Below are 17930 nucleotides of genomic sequence, written 5' to 3' on the forward strand. Positions count from 1 at the left end.
ATCTATCTATCTATCTATCTATCTATCTATCTATCTATCTATCTATCTTTAGTTGCAATGTAGTAATGTCACTGTATTTATTATTTATAAACCAGTTTACAGGACATATTTCTGTTCCTTATATTTACAATAATATTATATTCAATGTTTTCAGCTATACCTGGATTGTACCCATCACATTCATCACCACAACTTCTTCCCCAGAACCATACTGGCTTACACAAACTAAAGGTAAGGAGACGTGTGTGATGCACATAGAAAGCAGTGGATGACTCACTGGGGGCAATTGCCATTTCATACGCCACACTTAGGCTCTGTTTACATCTGCGTTGGTCCTTCCATTTTTAATGGACCCGTCAAATTTAAGGAAAAGGAAAAAAAAATATGTGGGGTGGAATAGGAAAAAAACAGAGATTCCACAACCTTTTGGGTGGTTTTGTTTTTACGGCGTATGGTAAAAACAGCATGTTAACAATTACAGCGATACCAAATTTATATAGTTTTCTTTATGTTTTACTACTTTTACAAGGAAAAAACTGATTGTTAAAAATAAAATTTGCGTTTTTTTCGCAACATTCTGAGAGCCATAACTTTTTATTTTTCTGTCGATTTAGCTATGTGGGGGCTTATTTTTTGCGGGGCGAGCTGCAGTTTATATTGGTACCATTTTGGGGTACGTGAGACGTTTTGATTACTTTTTATTACATTTTTTGTGGGAGAAGAAGGAACCAAAAAACAGCAATTTTGATGCTTTTAATTTTTTTTTTTTTACGGCGTTCACCGTGCGGACTAAATAATGATATATTGTAATAGTTCAGACTTTTCTGGACACGTCAATACCAGTTATGTTAGTTTTTTGGTTTTTTTACATTGTGCTTGAGGGAAAATGGGAAAAGGGGGGTTTTTGAGCTTTTAATTTTTTTCTTTGTTAACAAAAACTTTATTTTAGTGTTTTTTACTTTTTTTATTAGTCCCCCTAGGGGACTTTAACCAGCGATCGTTAGATCGCTTGCACGATATACTGCAGTACTAATGTATTGCATTATATCGTGATTCTGACAGTCTCCTATGACTTTGTCAGGCCCCCAGGCTGCCGTGCCAACCAATGGCTCCCCCCCCCAATCTCACGGGGGGCCGTTCGGATGTTACAGGGGGTCGCCCCGCTGTTTTAAAGTCATTTAAATGCCGCGATCGCTATTGAACACGGCATTTAATGGGTTAAACAAGTGGGCTCGCGCTCGAACGGGATCCCGCTCATTACCAGGAAATGTCGGCTGTAAAGCACAGTCGACACACTCGCTCTATGGAGCGGTCTCAGCCCGTGAGCCCGCTCCATATTCCCCCACCCGGCGTGTGCCGTATATATACGGCGGATGTCGGGAAGGGGTTAAATGTAATAAATAACAGATACGAACTGAAAAAATTTCATTTGTATACATCATCCATTTAAAAAAAAGGGGAAAGCTCTTTTCTGTCATTTTGGACAAAAAAAATAGCGCAGCAGATTTGTGGCACAGCAACCGTGGCTATGCGCCATTTATTCCCCCCACATCAGTTATAAAATAAAAACATACTTCCCTCCAGCTCCTTTATCACTCCACGTCGAGCTGCGTCAGGGCTTTATATGTGAGGCAGCACTTCAACATCATCAGTGCTGCGTCACATACGTGTATGAGCCCTGCTGGAATGATGAGGGGACCCGGAGGTATAAAGTGTAGCGGTGAGGTGAATATAATTTATTCAGGTTTTTTTTATTATTAATTTTTTATTATTTAATGATCCAACAGAGGGGTAGGTAGTCTGATGGGGGGGGGGGGGTCTTGAGGCCTCTATCTTGCTATGCCCCATAGGGTGAAATCTACGCCAGTTAGGAGCCATTTCCCCAAAAGTGGCGAGGGTGGTGCAAAACGGCTACGTTTTTGGGTCCTTTTGTGACGTTTCTACGCCAGTAAAGCAGAAGCAGCGAAGTGGATGAAATTTTAACAAAGCTCAAGCACACGTTGTGGAAAAAAATCCACTGAGAAAACATTCATAAGTTCACCAGCGGCGCGTTTTTTCCCCCATTTAATTCAATAAGGAGGTAAGAGGTAAAAGCCACAACAAATTGCAAATGTTGTGATTTTTGCACGCGGAAAATCTGCGATTCCACCACAGAAATCGCAATTTAAAAAAAAACAGAACTTTTTTTGTTCAAATTTAATTTAAAAAAGTCTATACTTACCTCCCTGGCGTTGTCATAGCGATGGCTACTTGTTCCCCCAGCTGTTTTCCGTGCAGCCTGACCTCCCGGCATGATGTTTCATCTTATACGACTGCTGCAGACATGGGCTGCAGTGTCATCACAGGAGGCCGGGCTGCACGGAGAACAGAGGGACTCGTTGTTATGGCAACGCCAGTAAAGGTAGGTATTGGCTTTTTTTTCTGCTTTGTTTTTCGCAGCAGCAATTTCGGCAAAAAATCTGCCCCTCAATTTGGTGGAATTTTTCGGGCAGAATTCCCTGCGGGTTTTAGGTCGGATATCCGACCTGGGTGAAATTACCTTTAGGGTGTATTCAAACGTTGTGGGTGAGGTGCGATTAAATCTTCATCTAAAAACTACATCCGAAAACCGTATGTGTTTTTACTTTAATTTGGTGCATTTTTAAATGCGCTAAAAACGCAACCTCATCTAAAAAAAGCACCAAATGTTTTTTAATGCGGTTTTAACCACACCTCAGCCGCAACATCTGAATACACCCTAATGCTGTCTAGCCCAACCAGTGGCTTGGGAGCCACATATGGCTTTTAAGCCCACTCTTTGTGGCTTTCTAACTTTTGGCAGTTTCAAATATTATTATTCCCCATGGATGTCACAGCACTACTAAATATCGACACCAAAATCAGAAACAATCTGGCAGTTCACACCAGGTTACGAGCACTACCACTGATGTAAAGCTTTTGGGGGAGAAGCATATAATAGGCTCTTGGCAGTATTGTCAACTCTGCCCCAGTATTGTTTGGCAATTATTTAAAGCATTTAAAAGGGTTTTCCACTACCAGAAATCTGATGGCCTATCCACCGGACATCTGGACCCCGCATCGATCAGCTACTCCAGCTGCCTCCGGGCACCGGATGTCCATGCCGGAAGCAGATGGCTCCGGGTCATGGAATAGCGACCGAGCTGCACTACGTGAATAGGAGCAGAGCTGCAGTTCTGCAGCACGGGCGCTATGCAATGTGCTTCCGGCTCCGTACACTGCATAGTGTGCAATGACATCTGGAGGGAGGTGATTTCGGCCAGTTTCTGCATCAAAAACAGCGCAGAAAAACTCTGTGTGAACTAGCCCTAATGCTTACTTCCGTTCGAAGTCCAGCAGTGCCATCAGCTCAGAACAGGTAGTGGGACCCAGGTACACCAATCTAGTGTTCGGAGAAGTCTGGCCAGAAGACTCATGGAAGAACTGTGGACAAGAAGCCATACTTTCGACGTGGAAATAAGGCCAAGCAACTCATCTACGCACGAAAACATAGGAACTGGGGTGCAGAACAATGGCAGCAGTTGATCTGGACTGATGAGTCAAAATGTGAAATATTTGGCTGCAACAGAAGGCAATTTGTTCGGCGAAGGGCTGGAGAGCGGTACAATAATGAGTGTCTGCAGGAAGCAGTGAAGCATGGTGGAGGTTCCTTGAAAGTTTGGGGCTGCGTTTCAGCAAATAGAGTAGGGGTTTTGATCAGGATTAATGGTGTCCTCAATGCTGAGAAATTCAGGCAGATATTTATCCATCATGCAATACCATCAGGGAGGTGTCTGATTGGCTGCAAATGTATTCTGCAGCAGGACAAAGACCCCAAACATACAGCCAATGTCATAAAAAACTATCTACAGAGTAGAGAAGAACAAGGAGCCCTGGATAATTTAAAAAAAATTACCGCACTGTATGTTAATGGAGTTGTTTCTGCAGCATTTTCATGGATTTCTGCAAAATCGTTCCGATGTATGAAACAGTAGCAGACATTTTTGCAACAAATCTACCGCACATGAACATACCCTGACATTTACATACAGTTCCTTCTAAGAGTGTGTGCCAATGCAGGAGATGCTGTATTAGTCCACTATTGTCATCTATTGAGTAAAATGATTCAATGTGAAAGATACTTCTTTTAAACATTCTTTTTTTTTTTTTTTTCCCATTTCAGCCACACATGAACCATTTAAGTTAACGGGTTCAGGAAATAACTGGCTGCTTGCAAACATCGATGTGACTGGATATTACAGGGTTAACTATGATAATCTGAACTGGGATAGACTGCTTCTGCAGCTGAACGCTAACCTTTCAGTGAGTGTTGGTTATTGGTATTCATGGGACATCATAAAACAAATCAACATGTGAAGAGCATCGAAGCTAAGGCTGGGTTTTCACGCTGAAGTTTGTTGTCCCTCTCCTCATTCCCAGCTTCTCTTCCAGTCAGGAGACGAAACGTCCTGACGCTGGCCAACCTTGTTTTGACCTGATGTGGCAAGAGGGCCTATTCGGGTCAGGTCGCCACTGCGACCGCTGCGCCCTCTATAGTTATACCACTGTTTCCCAGCATATATGCCAAGTGTGCTGTGAACAGAACCTAAAGAACCTAAAGCCTAAATAAAATTGCTAGCAAAAAATATACTTCTTGTTTGACTGCTGTATTACAAACTTGTAAAGTAGGCTTTTTAACCCATTAATAATGTCCAGCCCTCTTAGAATAAAGGATTTAGCAGCTGATTGGTTGACGATGTGACCTTACACTGAATGTGATTGGCCAGAGCCCTCCCTGCAGCTCCAAGCTTTAGACCCATTCTAAAACAGGCCGACCCCTAAGGCTGAGTTTACATATTGGGGATTTGTCCTCCGTATGTGTAAATTTGCAGATTTGCTGCGGATCTTTGGATTGCAAAGGGTAAAATCTGCTGTAAAAATCTGCAACAAATTCGCAACAGAATTGAAAATTTGCAGTATGCCCAAAATCCTATGCTAATTTTTTCCACTACATGTGGAAGGGGTTTTGAAAACGCCATCCACATGCATTGTATTGCAATTGTGGCACATTTTTGGTGCGAAAAAACTACGTAAACATTTTGAAACAAACAAAAAAAACATACTCACCGCCCTGGTGCTCCCATGGTGCTACCATTGGCTAATCTTTGTTGATGTGGCCTCCTGGGATGATGTCTCATTCGATGTGACATTGCAACCTGTGATTGGCTGCAGCAGTCACATTGGACAAAATATCATCCCAGGAGGCCACATCAACAGAAAACAGCCAAGGAAGCATGGACCCGTCGCTACAGGAACACCAGGGAGTTAAGTATGATTCTTTTTTTACTTTAAGGTGGAAACCGGGTTTTGGTTTGTTTTTCTAGTTGCTGTGAAAATGTAGCTATTTCACAGAAAAAAATGCAACATTTGCCATTTGTTGCAAATTTTCGCTTCCCCATTGAACTTAAAGGGGTCAATCTGCAACAAATGTGCAATTAGTCTGCAGAATACATTTAAATGCTGTAGATTTAAAAATCCTCACCACAGGTCAATTTTGCCTGGAAATTTTTGCAGTTTGTGGATAAGATTTGTTAAATCTCATCAACTTTGAGATAGCTGAGCTACGCTGTTTCTGTAATTCATGGTCGGGACTCACACGCATCAGAAACAACACAGAGCAGTAGAACAGGGTTTAGGGGGCCCCGTTTTAGAGATAGGTGCGGGTGTCAGAGGTGGGACCCACATCTATCTGACATTTATGGCATACGTATACAGTGGATATATCATAAATGTCTCTAATGGGAAAAACCCTTTAACTAAAGTAGAACTAAGCTTGATATATTACATGCATGATGTTTTGACCTATAAAGGGCAAGAATAAAACTGTACATCACAGTAGTTTATGCCCAAACTAAAGTTTAATAAAGCATAGTGAACTGGTGGTTAGTACGTGGGAATAATATGTACAGTAGTTACTGCTATGTGGTTACTAGTGGGCACTTCTGCATTACTTTTTGTATGGTGGAAAAATGTACAACCTAATGTTATTGTAGATCTTCTCAAAGCCATTTTGTTTTGCAGGTCATTCCTGTTATCAACCGAGCTCAGATCATCGATGACGCATTTAATTTAGCCAGGTAAGACTAAATATCTCAGAATATCACAAATTATGTTGTACTGGTTCTCAATTATTGCATGTACACCCTGTATTTTGTCTTGAATATCATAATAATCAATTATGATAAAAATAAATGTACAAACTTTACAACTTTCCGAGGCCCTGTTCACATTGGCTTTCATGGGTTCAATCTTTACAGAATCCAGCAGATCTTTTTTTACAGGGCAAAATAGCGCAACAGACTATACTATTAGGCGAGATTCACACAAGCGTGTGGAAACTCTGACATGAAAAACATTACGTTTTTCACGCCCGAGGTGCCCCCGTGCGGGTCCTGTTTTCACAGATCCCCACAGACTTGAGCCTATGGAGGGATCCATGAAAAAGGAAGATAATAAGACAGGTTCTATTTTTAAACGGACCCTTCACACGGTCCGTTGAAATAATGGCCGTGTGAACTGCCCCATTGAAAAACATGCATCCGTGTGACGGCCGTTGTTTTAACAGCCATCACATGGATGTATTCAACGCTCGTGTAAATAAGGCCTAAGGCATAAGGCCTAAGGCCACATGGGACGGATACACTGCGTAAAAGCACGCAGCGTATCCGCCCTGTACGCTGCAGGAAATTCCGGGTGAAAAAGTGCACCAAATTGTGGAAAACTGCAGCGCTTAGCCGGTCTGCTAGTAGGCCGGCCTCCTGGGATGACATTTTATCCCAGGAGACTGCTGCAGCCTGTGATGTCATCCAGGCCGGCCACTTGGGATGACGTTTCATCCCATGTGACCGCAGCTACACCCTGTGAATGAAACGTCATCCAAGGAGGCTGCGCTGGTGGGAGGAACGCAGACTTCTGAGTAAGTAGCAGACTTTTTTTTTTCTGAGTTGCGTTTTTTGCAGCGGGATCGTTGCAAACCCGCCGGGAAAAAGGCAACAACTACTATTTGTTGCAGGATTTACCTCCCATTGAATTCAATGGGGAATTCCCGCAACAAATAAGCAGCGTTTACGCAAATACAATTGACAAATTTCTGAGCGTTTTTTCCACTCATCCACTATGCTGCTACTCTGAAACGTTTTTTTCCGTCTGCAATTCCAGACAGAAAAAACACAGCAATTCCGCTATGTGTGGACAAGCCCTTAGGGTATGTGCGCACAGCATTTTTTTTCCAAGCTGAAAAAATCTGCCTCAAAATTCCTGAAGGAATTTTGAGGAAGATTTTGAAATGCAAGTGTTTTTTGCTGATTTTTTTGATACTTTTTTCTGGTCGTTTTTGATGCTTTTTCAAAAGTTTTTTTTTTTTTAAGCTAATGCAACGAGCATCGCATTTTATTTCTGCCTCCCATTGATTTCATTGAAGGTTTAGAGGCGGAAACCGCTCTAAGATAGGGCATGATACTTTGAACTGGGCTTGGGGACAACAGAAACCTGAATCAGTGTCAGAGGGTCCTGCAGGGTCCACCTGTTATCGATCACATTTAAATTTCAACTTAGATGTGATCGGTAACAGCTGGATCCTGCATGTCAGAAACCCCTGAGGGCATTGTCCATATATAAGCATTAACATCAGGGGCTCCTTCTGGAGCAGAATCCCCGACCAGAGTTGGCAACAGGGATTCCGCTCAAGGAGTAGACACTGACGTCACTGTCCATATATGGACAGTGACATCAGGGCTTCCCCCTAGGAGCGGAATCCCCAGCCTATGCTCTGGCTGGGGATTCCGCACCTAGAGGGAGATCCAGTGGCGCTATCTACAGGGGTGTAGCGCTATCTTCAAGGGCGTGTGGCACTATCAACATAGAAACTGTGGCACTATATAGGGTTCACTATCTACATGGGCACTGTGGGACTATCTACAAGGGCACTGGCACTTTATATGTGGGCACTAGCACTAGGGGCAGCTTTGGTGGCATTATACTGTATAAGGGCAGCTAGGGGGCATTATGCTGTATGGGGGCATTAAGCTGTATGGAGGCAGCTGTGGGGCATTATACTGTATGTCACAGCTATGGGGGCATTATACTTTATGGGGGCATTGTGCTGCATGGCGCAGCTATTGGGCATTATGCTGTATGGGGAAATTTGTTTGGGCATTATACTGCATGGGGGCATCTGTGTGGGGATTATACTGTATGGGTGAATTTATGGGGGTATTATACTGTATGGTGGCAGCTAGAGGGCATTATACTGTGTGGGAGGCACTATGGGAGCATGATACAGTGTGGGCTGAACTGGGTGTCGGTTGGGCTGGGATTGGGTGGGTTTAGTGGTGTGGCTTAAAAGAAAAAAAAGGTTGTCCCTTTTTCTGATACTTGAAAGTTGGGAGGTATGTCGTCAGTGCCTCTGACCTGACGGATTCAGGTCTCAGCGCAAGATACAGCTGCTCTGTATACAGGATACAAAGCAGCTGTATCTCAAAAAGTAAAAATAACTTTTAATAAAAGGTAATTAGAAAGCTGAACCAAACACACTGAAAGACGTTTTTATAAAAATAAAAAATAAAACATTTTCAAAGGTGTGCATAGCCTTTAATAATGTATTAATTATGTTATTGATTGCATTTCAGAGCGGAGATAATAACCACTGCTAGAGCACTGGAAACAACGAAATTCCTCTACAATGAGGTGGAGTACATGCCTTGGCAGGCAGCAATCACCAGTCTCAGTTTCTTTACACAGATGTTTGATCGCACCGACGTGAATGGACCGATGAAGGTAAAATATCAGGACATATGACTATCATAAATGCAGGACTGTAAAAGAAGCTATTAAATCTTCCAGGCTTACTTTATCTTCCACATAGAGTGGCAACACAGCCCAATTTCCATAGCAGATATACACAACTCTCAGTTGTTTTGTTTTTTCCATAAACTGAAGCTGGGCGTAGCTTAAAGGGAAGGTGTCACGAATTTATTTATTTTTATATAATATTGCTTTTAGTATGACATTAAAATTAATTTTATTTATTTGTGTTCTTGTGTTGTACTTTTTAAGTTTTTCTTACTTTTACTTCTCTATGGGGGCTGCCATTTTTTTTTTCAGCTCTGTATGTGTCGATTAACAACACATACAGAGATGGAATACGGCACATACATCCCCATAGAGAATGCCAACGGGAGCCGTTCCATTCACTATAGCGTACGCCGTCTGTGTGGGAATGGCGCATGCGCCGCTCCCACACAGACCAAAAGGAAGGTCTTCGGCAGAGCGAAATCTGGCACCATTTTCATGTGGACGGAAGTCGCGGCCGGACAGTAAGGCTGGGTTCACACATGCACATTACGTCCGTAATGGACGGACGTATTTCGACCGGAAGTCCCAGACCGAACACACTGCAGGGAGCCGGGCTCCTAGCATCATCGTTATGTATGACGCTAGGAGTCCATGCCTCGCTGTAGGACAACTACCCTGTACTGTAATCATGTTTTCAGTACGGGACTGTAGTTCCACGGAGGGGCATGGACTCCTAGCATCGTACATAACTATAATGCTAGGAGCCCGGCTCCCTGCAGTGTGTTCGATCCGGGACTTCCGGCCGAAATACGTCCGTTCATTACGGACATAATGTGCTCGTGTGAACCCAGCCTGAGATGACTACTTCCGGTCGCGGCTTCCGCCCATATGTTCAAGGCAGCGAAGACGCAAGGTATAGGGGCGGAGGCGGCAGCGGTAGCAGGAGCAGGTAAGTTATGTTTGTGTATGTGATGTGTCTATTATGTTCGTGTTATACTGTCTGCTTCGCACTGTATCTAATCCTCCTACACTGTGCAGTCGCGCAGAAAATGGCGGCACACAGTGTAGGAGGTTTGAAGATTCAACCCCCTCCTTCTCCTGGCACTAGCCAGAATAAGGGAGGGGGGATTGTGTGAGGACACTAGAGCGAGTGTGTCTACCCCAAATTTGCAGCATAAAGCAATGAAGTTGCTTTACCACATTGCCAATGCTGCAATTTTGGGAATTGCTCCCTCTAGTGACCAGCACATGGAAATGTTATAAATTAGAATCTGATTTATAATATTTTCTGACTTGTGAAAAAATTTAAAAAATTAAAACAATGTGTAATCACTTATATACTAACTGTTTAGCTAAAAAAAATACAAATTTCTAGCGACACATTCCCTTTAAAGGGGTTATCCTGGTTCCTAACAATTGTTACCAATAGCTGCAAATAACACGAATTAACAAAACAAGCAATAATTAAGTATCTTATCCTGCTGCGATCCAGCACTGATGCTCCGGCGGTGTTTGTTTACATGCAGGCAGTATATGACCGCTGCAGCCAATCATAGGGCTCAGCGGTTATGTGTTGTATTTCTGGCCACTGTTCATGGAACTGCTTTAAAGGTGATGACATTAGTTATATCAAGTTTTTTTATTTTAAAGGTAATGCGTCGCTAGAAATTTTTTATTTTATTTTTTAGTTAAACAGTTAGTGTATAAGTGATTAAACATTGTCCTAATTTTTCAGGAAATATTATAAATTAGATTCTAATTTATAACATTTCCCAGTGCTGGTCACTAGATGGAGCAATTCCCAAAATTGCAGTATTGGCATGTGGTAAAGCAACCACATTGCTTTATGCTGCAAAATTTGAGAAAACTCACTCGCTCTAGTGAGCTCACAGAATCCCCCCTCCTTTATCCTGGCTAGTGCCAGGGGAAAGGAGGGGATTGAACGGTCAAACCTCCTACACTGTGTGTCGCCATTTTTTGAGCTAACACACAGTGTAGTAGGTTAACATACAGTAGTAAACACACAGTAAAACACGTACATACACAGACCTAACTTACCTGCCGCCGCCGCTCACTCCGGTCCGTCCGCTCCGTCTGCTCCCTCCGCTCCAAGTGCACAAGTCCAGAAGCCGCGACCGGAAGTAGTAATCTTAATGTCCGGCCGCGGCTTCCGGTCCACAAGAAAATGGCGGCGGACGTCGCTCGGCCAAAGACCTTCAATTTGGACTGTGTGGGAGAGGCGCATGCGCCATTCCCACACAGACGGCGTACAGCATAGTGGATGGAACGGGCCCCGTTCGCATTCACTATGGGGCTGTATGTGCCGTATTCTATGTCTGTATGTGTCGTTAATCGACACATACAGAGATGGAAAAAAAAAATGGCAGCCCCCATGGACAAGAAAAAGTGAAAAAAAAAAAAAGTAAAACACAGACACACAAATAAAATTTTTTTTTTTTAATAAAACACTAAAAGAAAATTGATATAAAAAATTTTTTTTCGCGACACTCGTCCTTTGAATATATTTTTTACCAACTTTTTGGTCGTAGTTTTTTTTTTAAAGTTACTATCCACCCAAAAAATGTGTTTTCCAAAAATTAACTAACAACTACAGAAGTCGCAACAGGCTGACAATTCCAATTTTCTGTAGCTCTCGTGTCTGCTTTGCTGTGCAGACTGGGGCAGTGCTAGCAGAGAATCGAGCATTTGTGACATCTCTATTGTACTGTTAGAGGCTAGATAAGGTAAATTATGCAGGATAGTAACACTGCATACACATAAGGTTTTGTACACATCTCCCCTTTTCAATACCTTGTCTATGGGGGAGGGGCTATACTCCATCACTTTCTGAAGACTGTAATAATCTATGATATTTCTCTGTCAAGTGACTTCCATTCTTTCCAGCTGCCTTAAAGCACAAACACCCTGCTGTACTTTCTATACAGGAAAAACAGACAGGAAGTGTGTGACTCAAAAATCGCCACCTCCAGGGAAGAACATAAAAGTATTATTTATTGTCTGCAGACTTACATATAATAAATATAACTAAAATTAAATACATGAAACACTCCTTTAAATAAGTAGACTTTATTCATTCAGCAGCAGCGGGAATGGACAGATTTTAAGCGCACCTCCATGCTGCATGTCACAATCTGTGGGCTTGTGGACCAACTAGGCCGCACCGCCGTAGCGGAGTAGCAGCTGGCCAAACAACAGTCCTAGTACAAAAGTACCTTTAATAGTCCAGACAGTAATGGAGGCTCGGCACAGATGAACTTGTAGACACCAGACGTGGTGTATATCAGCAGGCGTGACAGGTGGCACAACACGACTCCAACAGGTTAAGGCACAGGACAGATATAGATTCTCCATTAATCGCAGCAGAACTTGACGGACATGCCTCCAATGCGTCGTTGGATCTGGAGAGAAAATCAAAATATCATTGAGATAGACCACAACACAGACATAGAGGAGATCTCAGAAGATATCATTGACGAATTCTTAGAAGACCGCGGGAGCGTTACACGGACCGAAGGGCATTACCGGGTATTCATAGTGCCCGTCTCGAGTGTTGAATACCATCTTCAATTCGTTACCCCGGCGAATTCGGATCAAGTTGTAAGCCCCACGCAGGTCTAGTTAAGAAAAAATCTTGGCTCCACGTATGAGGTCAAATAGTTTGGAAAATAGTGGCAACAGATATTTGTTCTTGACCGTGATTTGATTAAGACCACGGTAGTCGAATCAAGGCCGAAGGGATCCATCTTTTTTCTTGACAAAGAAGAACCCGGCCGGGGAGGAGGATTCTTGTATTAAACCCCTCTCCAGATTCTCCTTGATATGGGCCGACATGGACGGAGTCTCTGGAGAGGAGAGAGGGTATACCTGTCCACGGGGAAGGAACGCATTTGGAACCAGTTCAATGGGGCAGTCATAAGTCCAGTGTGGGTGCAGTGTCTCAGCCTCCCTCTTGCTGAAGACATCCGCAAACTGAGCGAAATGAGGGGGTAATCCTGCCAATGACTGAGGCAGAGGAGGCTGGACAGGATGGATCTGCAACAGACAGCGATTGAGACATTTGGAGCCCTATTGGAGAACCTCTCGAGAATTCCAGTCCAGGACTGGGGCACGTAGTCGAAGCCAAGGAAGACCCAGCAGGACAGGATTGACGGCTTTGGGCAAAACAAGAAACTAAATTAGTTCTGAATGAAGGGCTCCAACTTGGAGCTTCAGCGGCTTGGTCTCAGATACAATCAGATCGGGCAGAGACAGTCCATTTACCGAGGGAACAGCCATACGCGCCTCCAGAAGAACTATGGGCATCTGGGGATGATCCACTAGCTCTTTTTGGATGAAGTTTGCAGCGGACCCGGAGTCCAGATAGGCAGAGGCCCGATGCGTCTTCTCGCCGGACACTATGGTCACCGGGATGGACAGTTTTGAAGAGAATTTTTTGTTCAACGTCGTTTGGCCTAGGGTTGCCTCTCCAACCAATCCTTGGCACTGGAGTTTTTTAGCTTCTGAGGACACAAACGCACAACGTGGCCTCCAAGGCCGCAATACAGACAAAGTCCCAAAGTGCATCTACGTTGTTTCTCCTGGACTGACAATTTGAGCCGATCCACTTGCATAGGCTCCTCTGGTGGAACAACTGGTGAGGACGACAGGGATTGCTGGAAAGTAGGCGCCAGCCTGGGAAATCTTCTCTCCCGACAAACCCCTTGGGATCGCTCCCGGATCCTCATGTCAATCCGGGTAGCAAGCAGAATGAGGTCATCCAGGGTAGGTGGCAGATCATGAGTGGCAAGTTCGTCTTTAATCTTGGATGACAGTCCCTGCCAGAATGTAGTCACCAAAGCCTAATTGTTCCAGGACAGCTCTGCCGCTAGGGTGCGGAACTGAATGGCATACTCCCCCACGGAGATGTCTCCCTGGCAAAGGGTCAGCAGAGATGCAGCTGCTGACGAGTCTCGTCCAGTTTCCTCAAATACCGTGCGAAAATTCTGTAGGAAACACGAAGTCACGGGTCTCTGGTCCTGGCGTTCCCAGATAGGATTCGCCCATGCTAGGGCCTGGCCAGTAAGGAGGGAGATAATGAAAGCGATCCTTGCACCATTGGTGGAGAATGCTCCTGCATGTGAACTAAAGTGGATCTGGCACTGGTTCAGAAATCCCCTGCAGGTACTCAAGTCTCCGTTGTAGCGAGGAGGTAGTCGCAGCGAGAATCGGGAGTCTGTACCGATAGTGACAGGAGGTGTAGTAGTAGGAACAGGAAGAGGAACAGGTGCCGTGATGGCTGCAGCTTGCGCATCCAGTCGCTGTGCAATGGAGTTCACTACCAGGAGGAGTTGGTCTTGTCGTGACCGAAGATATCACAGGTCTGCCTACATGGCTTGTGACGTCGTTATGGTCTTGGGTTGACCAGCAGGGTTCATGGCCTGAGCGTAATGTTACGATCTGTGGGTATGTGGACCCACTAGGCCACACTGCTGTAGCGGAGTAGCAGCTGGCCAAACAACAGTCCTAGTACAAAAGTACCTTTAATAGTCCAGACAGTAATGGAGGATCAGCAAAGATGAACTTGTAGACACCAGACGTGGTGTATATCAGCAGGCGCGACAGGTGGCACAACACGACTCCAACATGTTAAGGCACAGGACAGATATAACACAGGATACAGGTAGCAGGGCACGGGAACAGGATAACACTAAGGAACTATTTGCTAAGACTAACATAGGTAAACACAACAACGCTCAGGCAATGAATGAAAGGACAGAGCCCTTTTTATTGTCCAGAGTGATCATGGGCTAATTACAGATTTTCCTCATGTGTGTGCATTGGCCCTTTAGGGGTCGGGCGCGAGTGCCTTCACTTGTCCTTCGCTGCAGCCGTCGGGGGCAGGTAAGCACGACGGTCCACGGCTGTGGACGTTACGCATCATATAATCTGACTGTGGCAGAAGGGAGATCACAATCTTATAGAGGCAGGTAATGACACTGCTTCGTAGCCTAGTCAGTCGCTCAATTGCTGATTTCCAAAATGTCATAAGTTCAAAGGAATGAACAGGTGGCCAAGAGATGGAGAGTTGGGTTTTGGCAGCTGATTAAGTGCCCTTACCAGTAGGTGATGTAAAATATTGCTATGGAGCCCTTTGTCTAAAGTGTATGTCCTTAGGTAAAATAATGAGAATTTACATTTAAGCTCACAGTCTATGGAAAACACAATGAAATTCAGAAAACATTATATTTAACTTTTATTTTAATCTTGTTTTTTAATGCAGGTTTAAGAAGAGGTTTACATATACAGTACATCCATATTATTTTACATGACATCTATTTGTTTATAGTCTTGCTAGATTCCAGTTTCTTGTTATATTACAATTCCATAAACAAACAGTAAGAGGATGGTCACAGAATTATGTATAAATAATGTGATTCAGGCCGTTACTAAATATGCAGAATTTCTCCATCAGGCTTACATGAGGAAGCAAGTGACACCACTATTTGAATATTTTAAAAACAAGACAATTGATTGGACGGTCAGACCTGTAACTCTAACAGAACAGTGAGTACAACTTATGTGAAGCCATAGTTTTAAAAAAGTGGACACTATCTGATCGGTGAGGGTCTGATTGCTGGGACCCCTGCCAATCCTAAATATGAAGAGGCTGGTTTAGCAATGTGACCACTTCAATATTATTGCTTGCACAGGGGCGCTACTTCCATAGGGTATGAAGACCGGAAAAGAAAAAGTGTAAAAAACCAAGAATATGTCCATTTGCGTGGGCAAGAAGTATTGCAGAGTCATTTGCTAATGTGCTAATAAATCTAATTTCAATTCATACAGACAAAGGTGTCCTACAGCTAATCCTTGTTAAAGTATTGTTTCCATCTCAATATAAAGCATTCCGTGGGATTTATATTATATATCCAAAACATACAATCTAATAATAATTATCTCCATTATTCCATTTTAATTTTAGATACATTCAGTGCCTACAATCACAGAAAGTATTATAGATTTCGGTATATTTAATTTTATATATATATTATATACATTTAAGATTTGGTTTGCACACATAGCTGCTATGATTTGCAAATATCAGATCTTAAATATATTTTCTGTCTTTCTATTTATCTATTTATTTGTCTACAGATACAATGAAATTAATGCAGTCAGTATGGCCTGTAGCTATGGAATCCCAGAATGTGGACAACTGGCCATCAAACTCTTTAATGACTGGAAGAATTCTAAATTCAATGGGTATGTGTGTTCAAGAAATCTTGGCCTCAATAAAATTGCATAAACACTGATATACTGTATTTTGCAGATTACATTTCCTTTTCATTTATCTTCCAATTATTCATGCAGATGTCTGAAATATAGACGGTTAATAATTACATTTTGTGCATTCAAGATATAGCTATGCAATGTGGTTTCATATTAATCTAATCCAAAACAGTGGCTTAAACTACATCAGATTCAAGCCTTGTGTCCTGGGTTCAAAGTGGCGAGTGGAAACTCAGGCTGAGCCAATCACAACAGATTGCAGAGATCACTATACTGTTGATGGCCTCAGTCATTCAAAGCACATGCCTTTTTGAGGGGGGACAAGTTGGAAGCGTCTCCCTTCTACTTCTGGTCAGACCGGGATGACCAGTCGCTGTGGGTTGCAGGGGTATTTGTTAAAAAAACCGGAAGACAGCTACCTACTCAAGAGCAATAATATAATTAGAAATAGATTTACTAGTAAGTGAGAGTCTGTGTGAGGGAATCAGTGCTCTAGTAAGAGTGTCTTTGACTGATAACCCATGTCATGTTTTAAGACTCTTAAAGGGTTGGACATTGGCTTATAGGGTATCTACCTAAAAGTGGCACAGGAGAGACTGTTTTCTTCCTTCTGGGGAGAGTTATTTGAATTATTCACAATGAGCATTGACTTTAAAGAGGCTCTGTCATCTGATTATAAGTGCCCTATCTCCTACATAATCTGATCGGCGCTGTAATGTAGATAACAGCAGTGGTTTTTATTTAGAAAAACGATAATTTTTTAGCAAGTTATGAGCAATTTTAGATTTATGCTAATTAGTTTCTTAATAGACAACTGGGCGTGTTTTTACTTTTGACCAAGTGGGCGTTGTAAAGAGAAGTGTATGACGCTGACGAATCAGTGACCAATCACCGCCATACACTTCTCACTGATTGCTCAGCGTCATACACTCCTCTGTACAACGCCCTGTTGGTCAAAAGTAAAAACACGCCCCGTTGTCTATTAAGAAAGTCATTAGCATAAATCTAAAATTGCTCATAACTTGCTCAAAAATTATAATTTTTCAAAATAAAAACCACTGTTGTTACCTACATTACAGCGCCGGTCAGATTATGTAGGAGATAGGGCACTTATAATCTGGTGACAGAGCCTCTTTAAGTTTCCCTACTAGAAGGATCAGTACCTTTAGTGAGGCTAATATGGGTAATTCATTATTTTGTTCAGGGGGAGGGTGTGCAGAAAGCATTTTAACATGTGTTGCAGGAAACATTTTGAATGATTTCCACCTCATTTTTTTTTTAGTTATTTTCAATCAAAGTAATATGCATGTAATAAGGCTTTGTAAAAACACTAATGCTTATATAAGGTGGAACTGTTCAATTTTATTTCATTTTTTTACTTAATTGTTGACATTTTGTGGAAAATGAGGAACAAATAAATTAAACCTCTTGGCTAAAAATCAGCCAGAATTTGGTCAGACAAATTAGAAAACCACAATGAATAATAAAGATTAGAAGTAATCTATGTCTATATCTGAGAATACTAATATGAACACATCAGCTGCAGTTAACATGAAGTGTAAAAAGATTGTAATGACTATCACAACATCCTGTAAATGCACCCCAAGCTTTAAAAAAAATCCTAGGCGCATCAATGTTTTATTATGTACACTGGCACCTATTTAACAGACTGTTCGTGAATTTACAGAGGATTGGCAACCCTAGGTAGAGGAAATCTTGTTATGTTACGTTTAAGGCATAGTACTGACATATTCTGCAGTGCAATAGGGTCACATTCATGTACATCTCTC

General features: G+C 42.7%; 1 protein-coding gene across 1 annotated transcript in view; it reads left to right on the forward strand.

Annotated features, from left to right (window-relative positions):
- LOC142750452 (aminopeptidase N-like) overlaps positions 1-17930 on the forward strand; it is a 175483-nt gene that overhangs the window by 155017 nt on the left and 2536 nt on the right. Inside the window, exons 24-29 of the mRNA XM_075859453.1 lie at positions 155-231; positions 4181-4320; positions 6079-6134; positions 8685-8832; positions 15323-15414; positions 16006-16113. Coding sequence (XP_075715568.1) covers positions 155-231; positions 4181-4320; positions 6079-6134; positions 8685-8832; positions 15323-15414; positions 16006-16113 — 621 coding nt within the window. The remainder of the gene's footprint in view (positions 1-154; positions 232-4180; positions 4321-6078; positions 6135-8684; positions 8833-15322; positions 15415-16005; positions 16114-17930) is intronic.

This window comes from Rhinoderma darwinii, chromosome 3 (assembly GCF_050947455.1).
Source record: "Rhinoderma darwinii isolate aRhiDar2 chromosome 3, aRhiDar2.hap1, whole genome shotgun sequence".
NCBI lineage: Eukaryota > Metazoa > Chordata > Amphibia > Anura > Rhinodermatidae > Rhinoderma > Rhinoderma darwinii.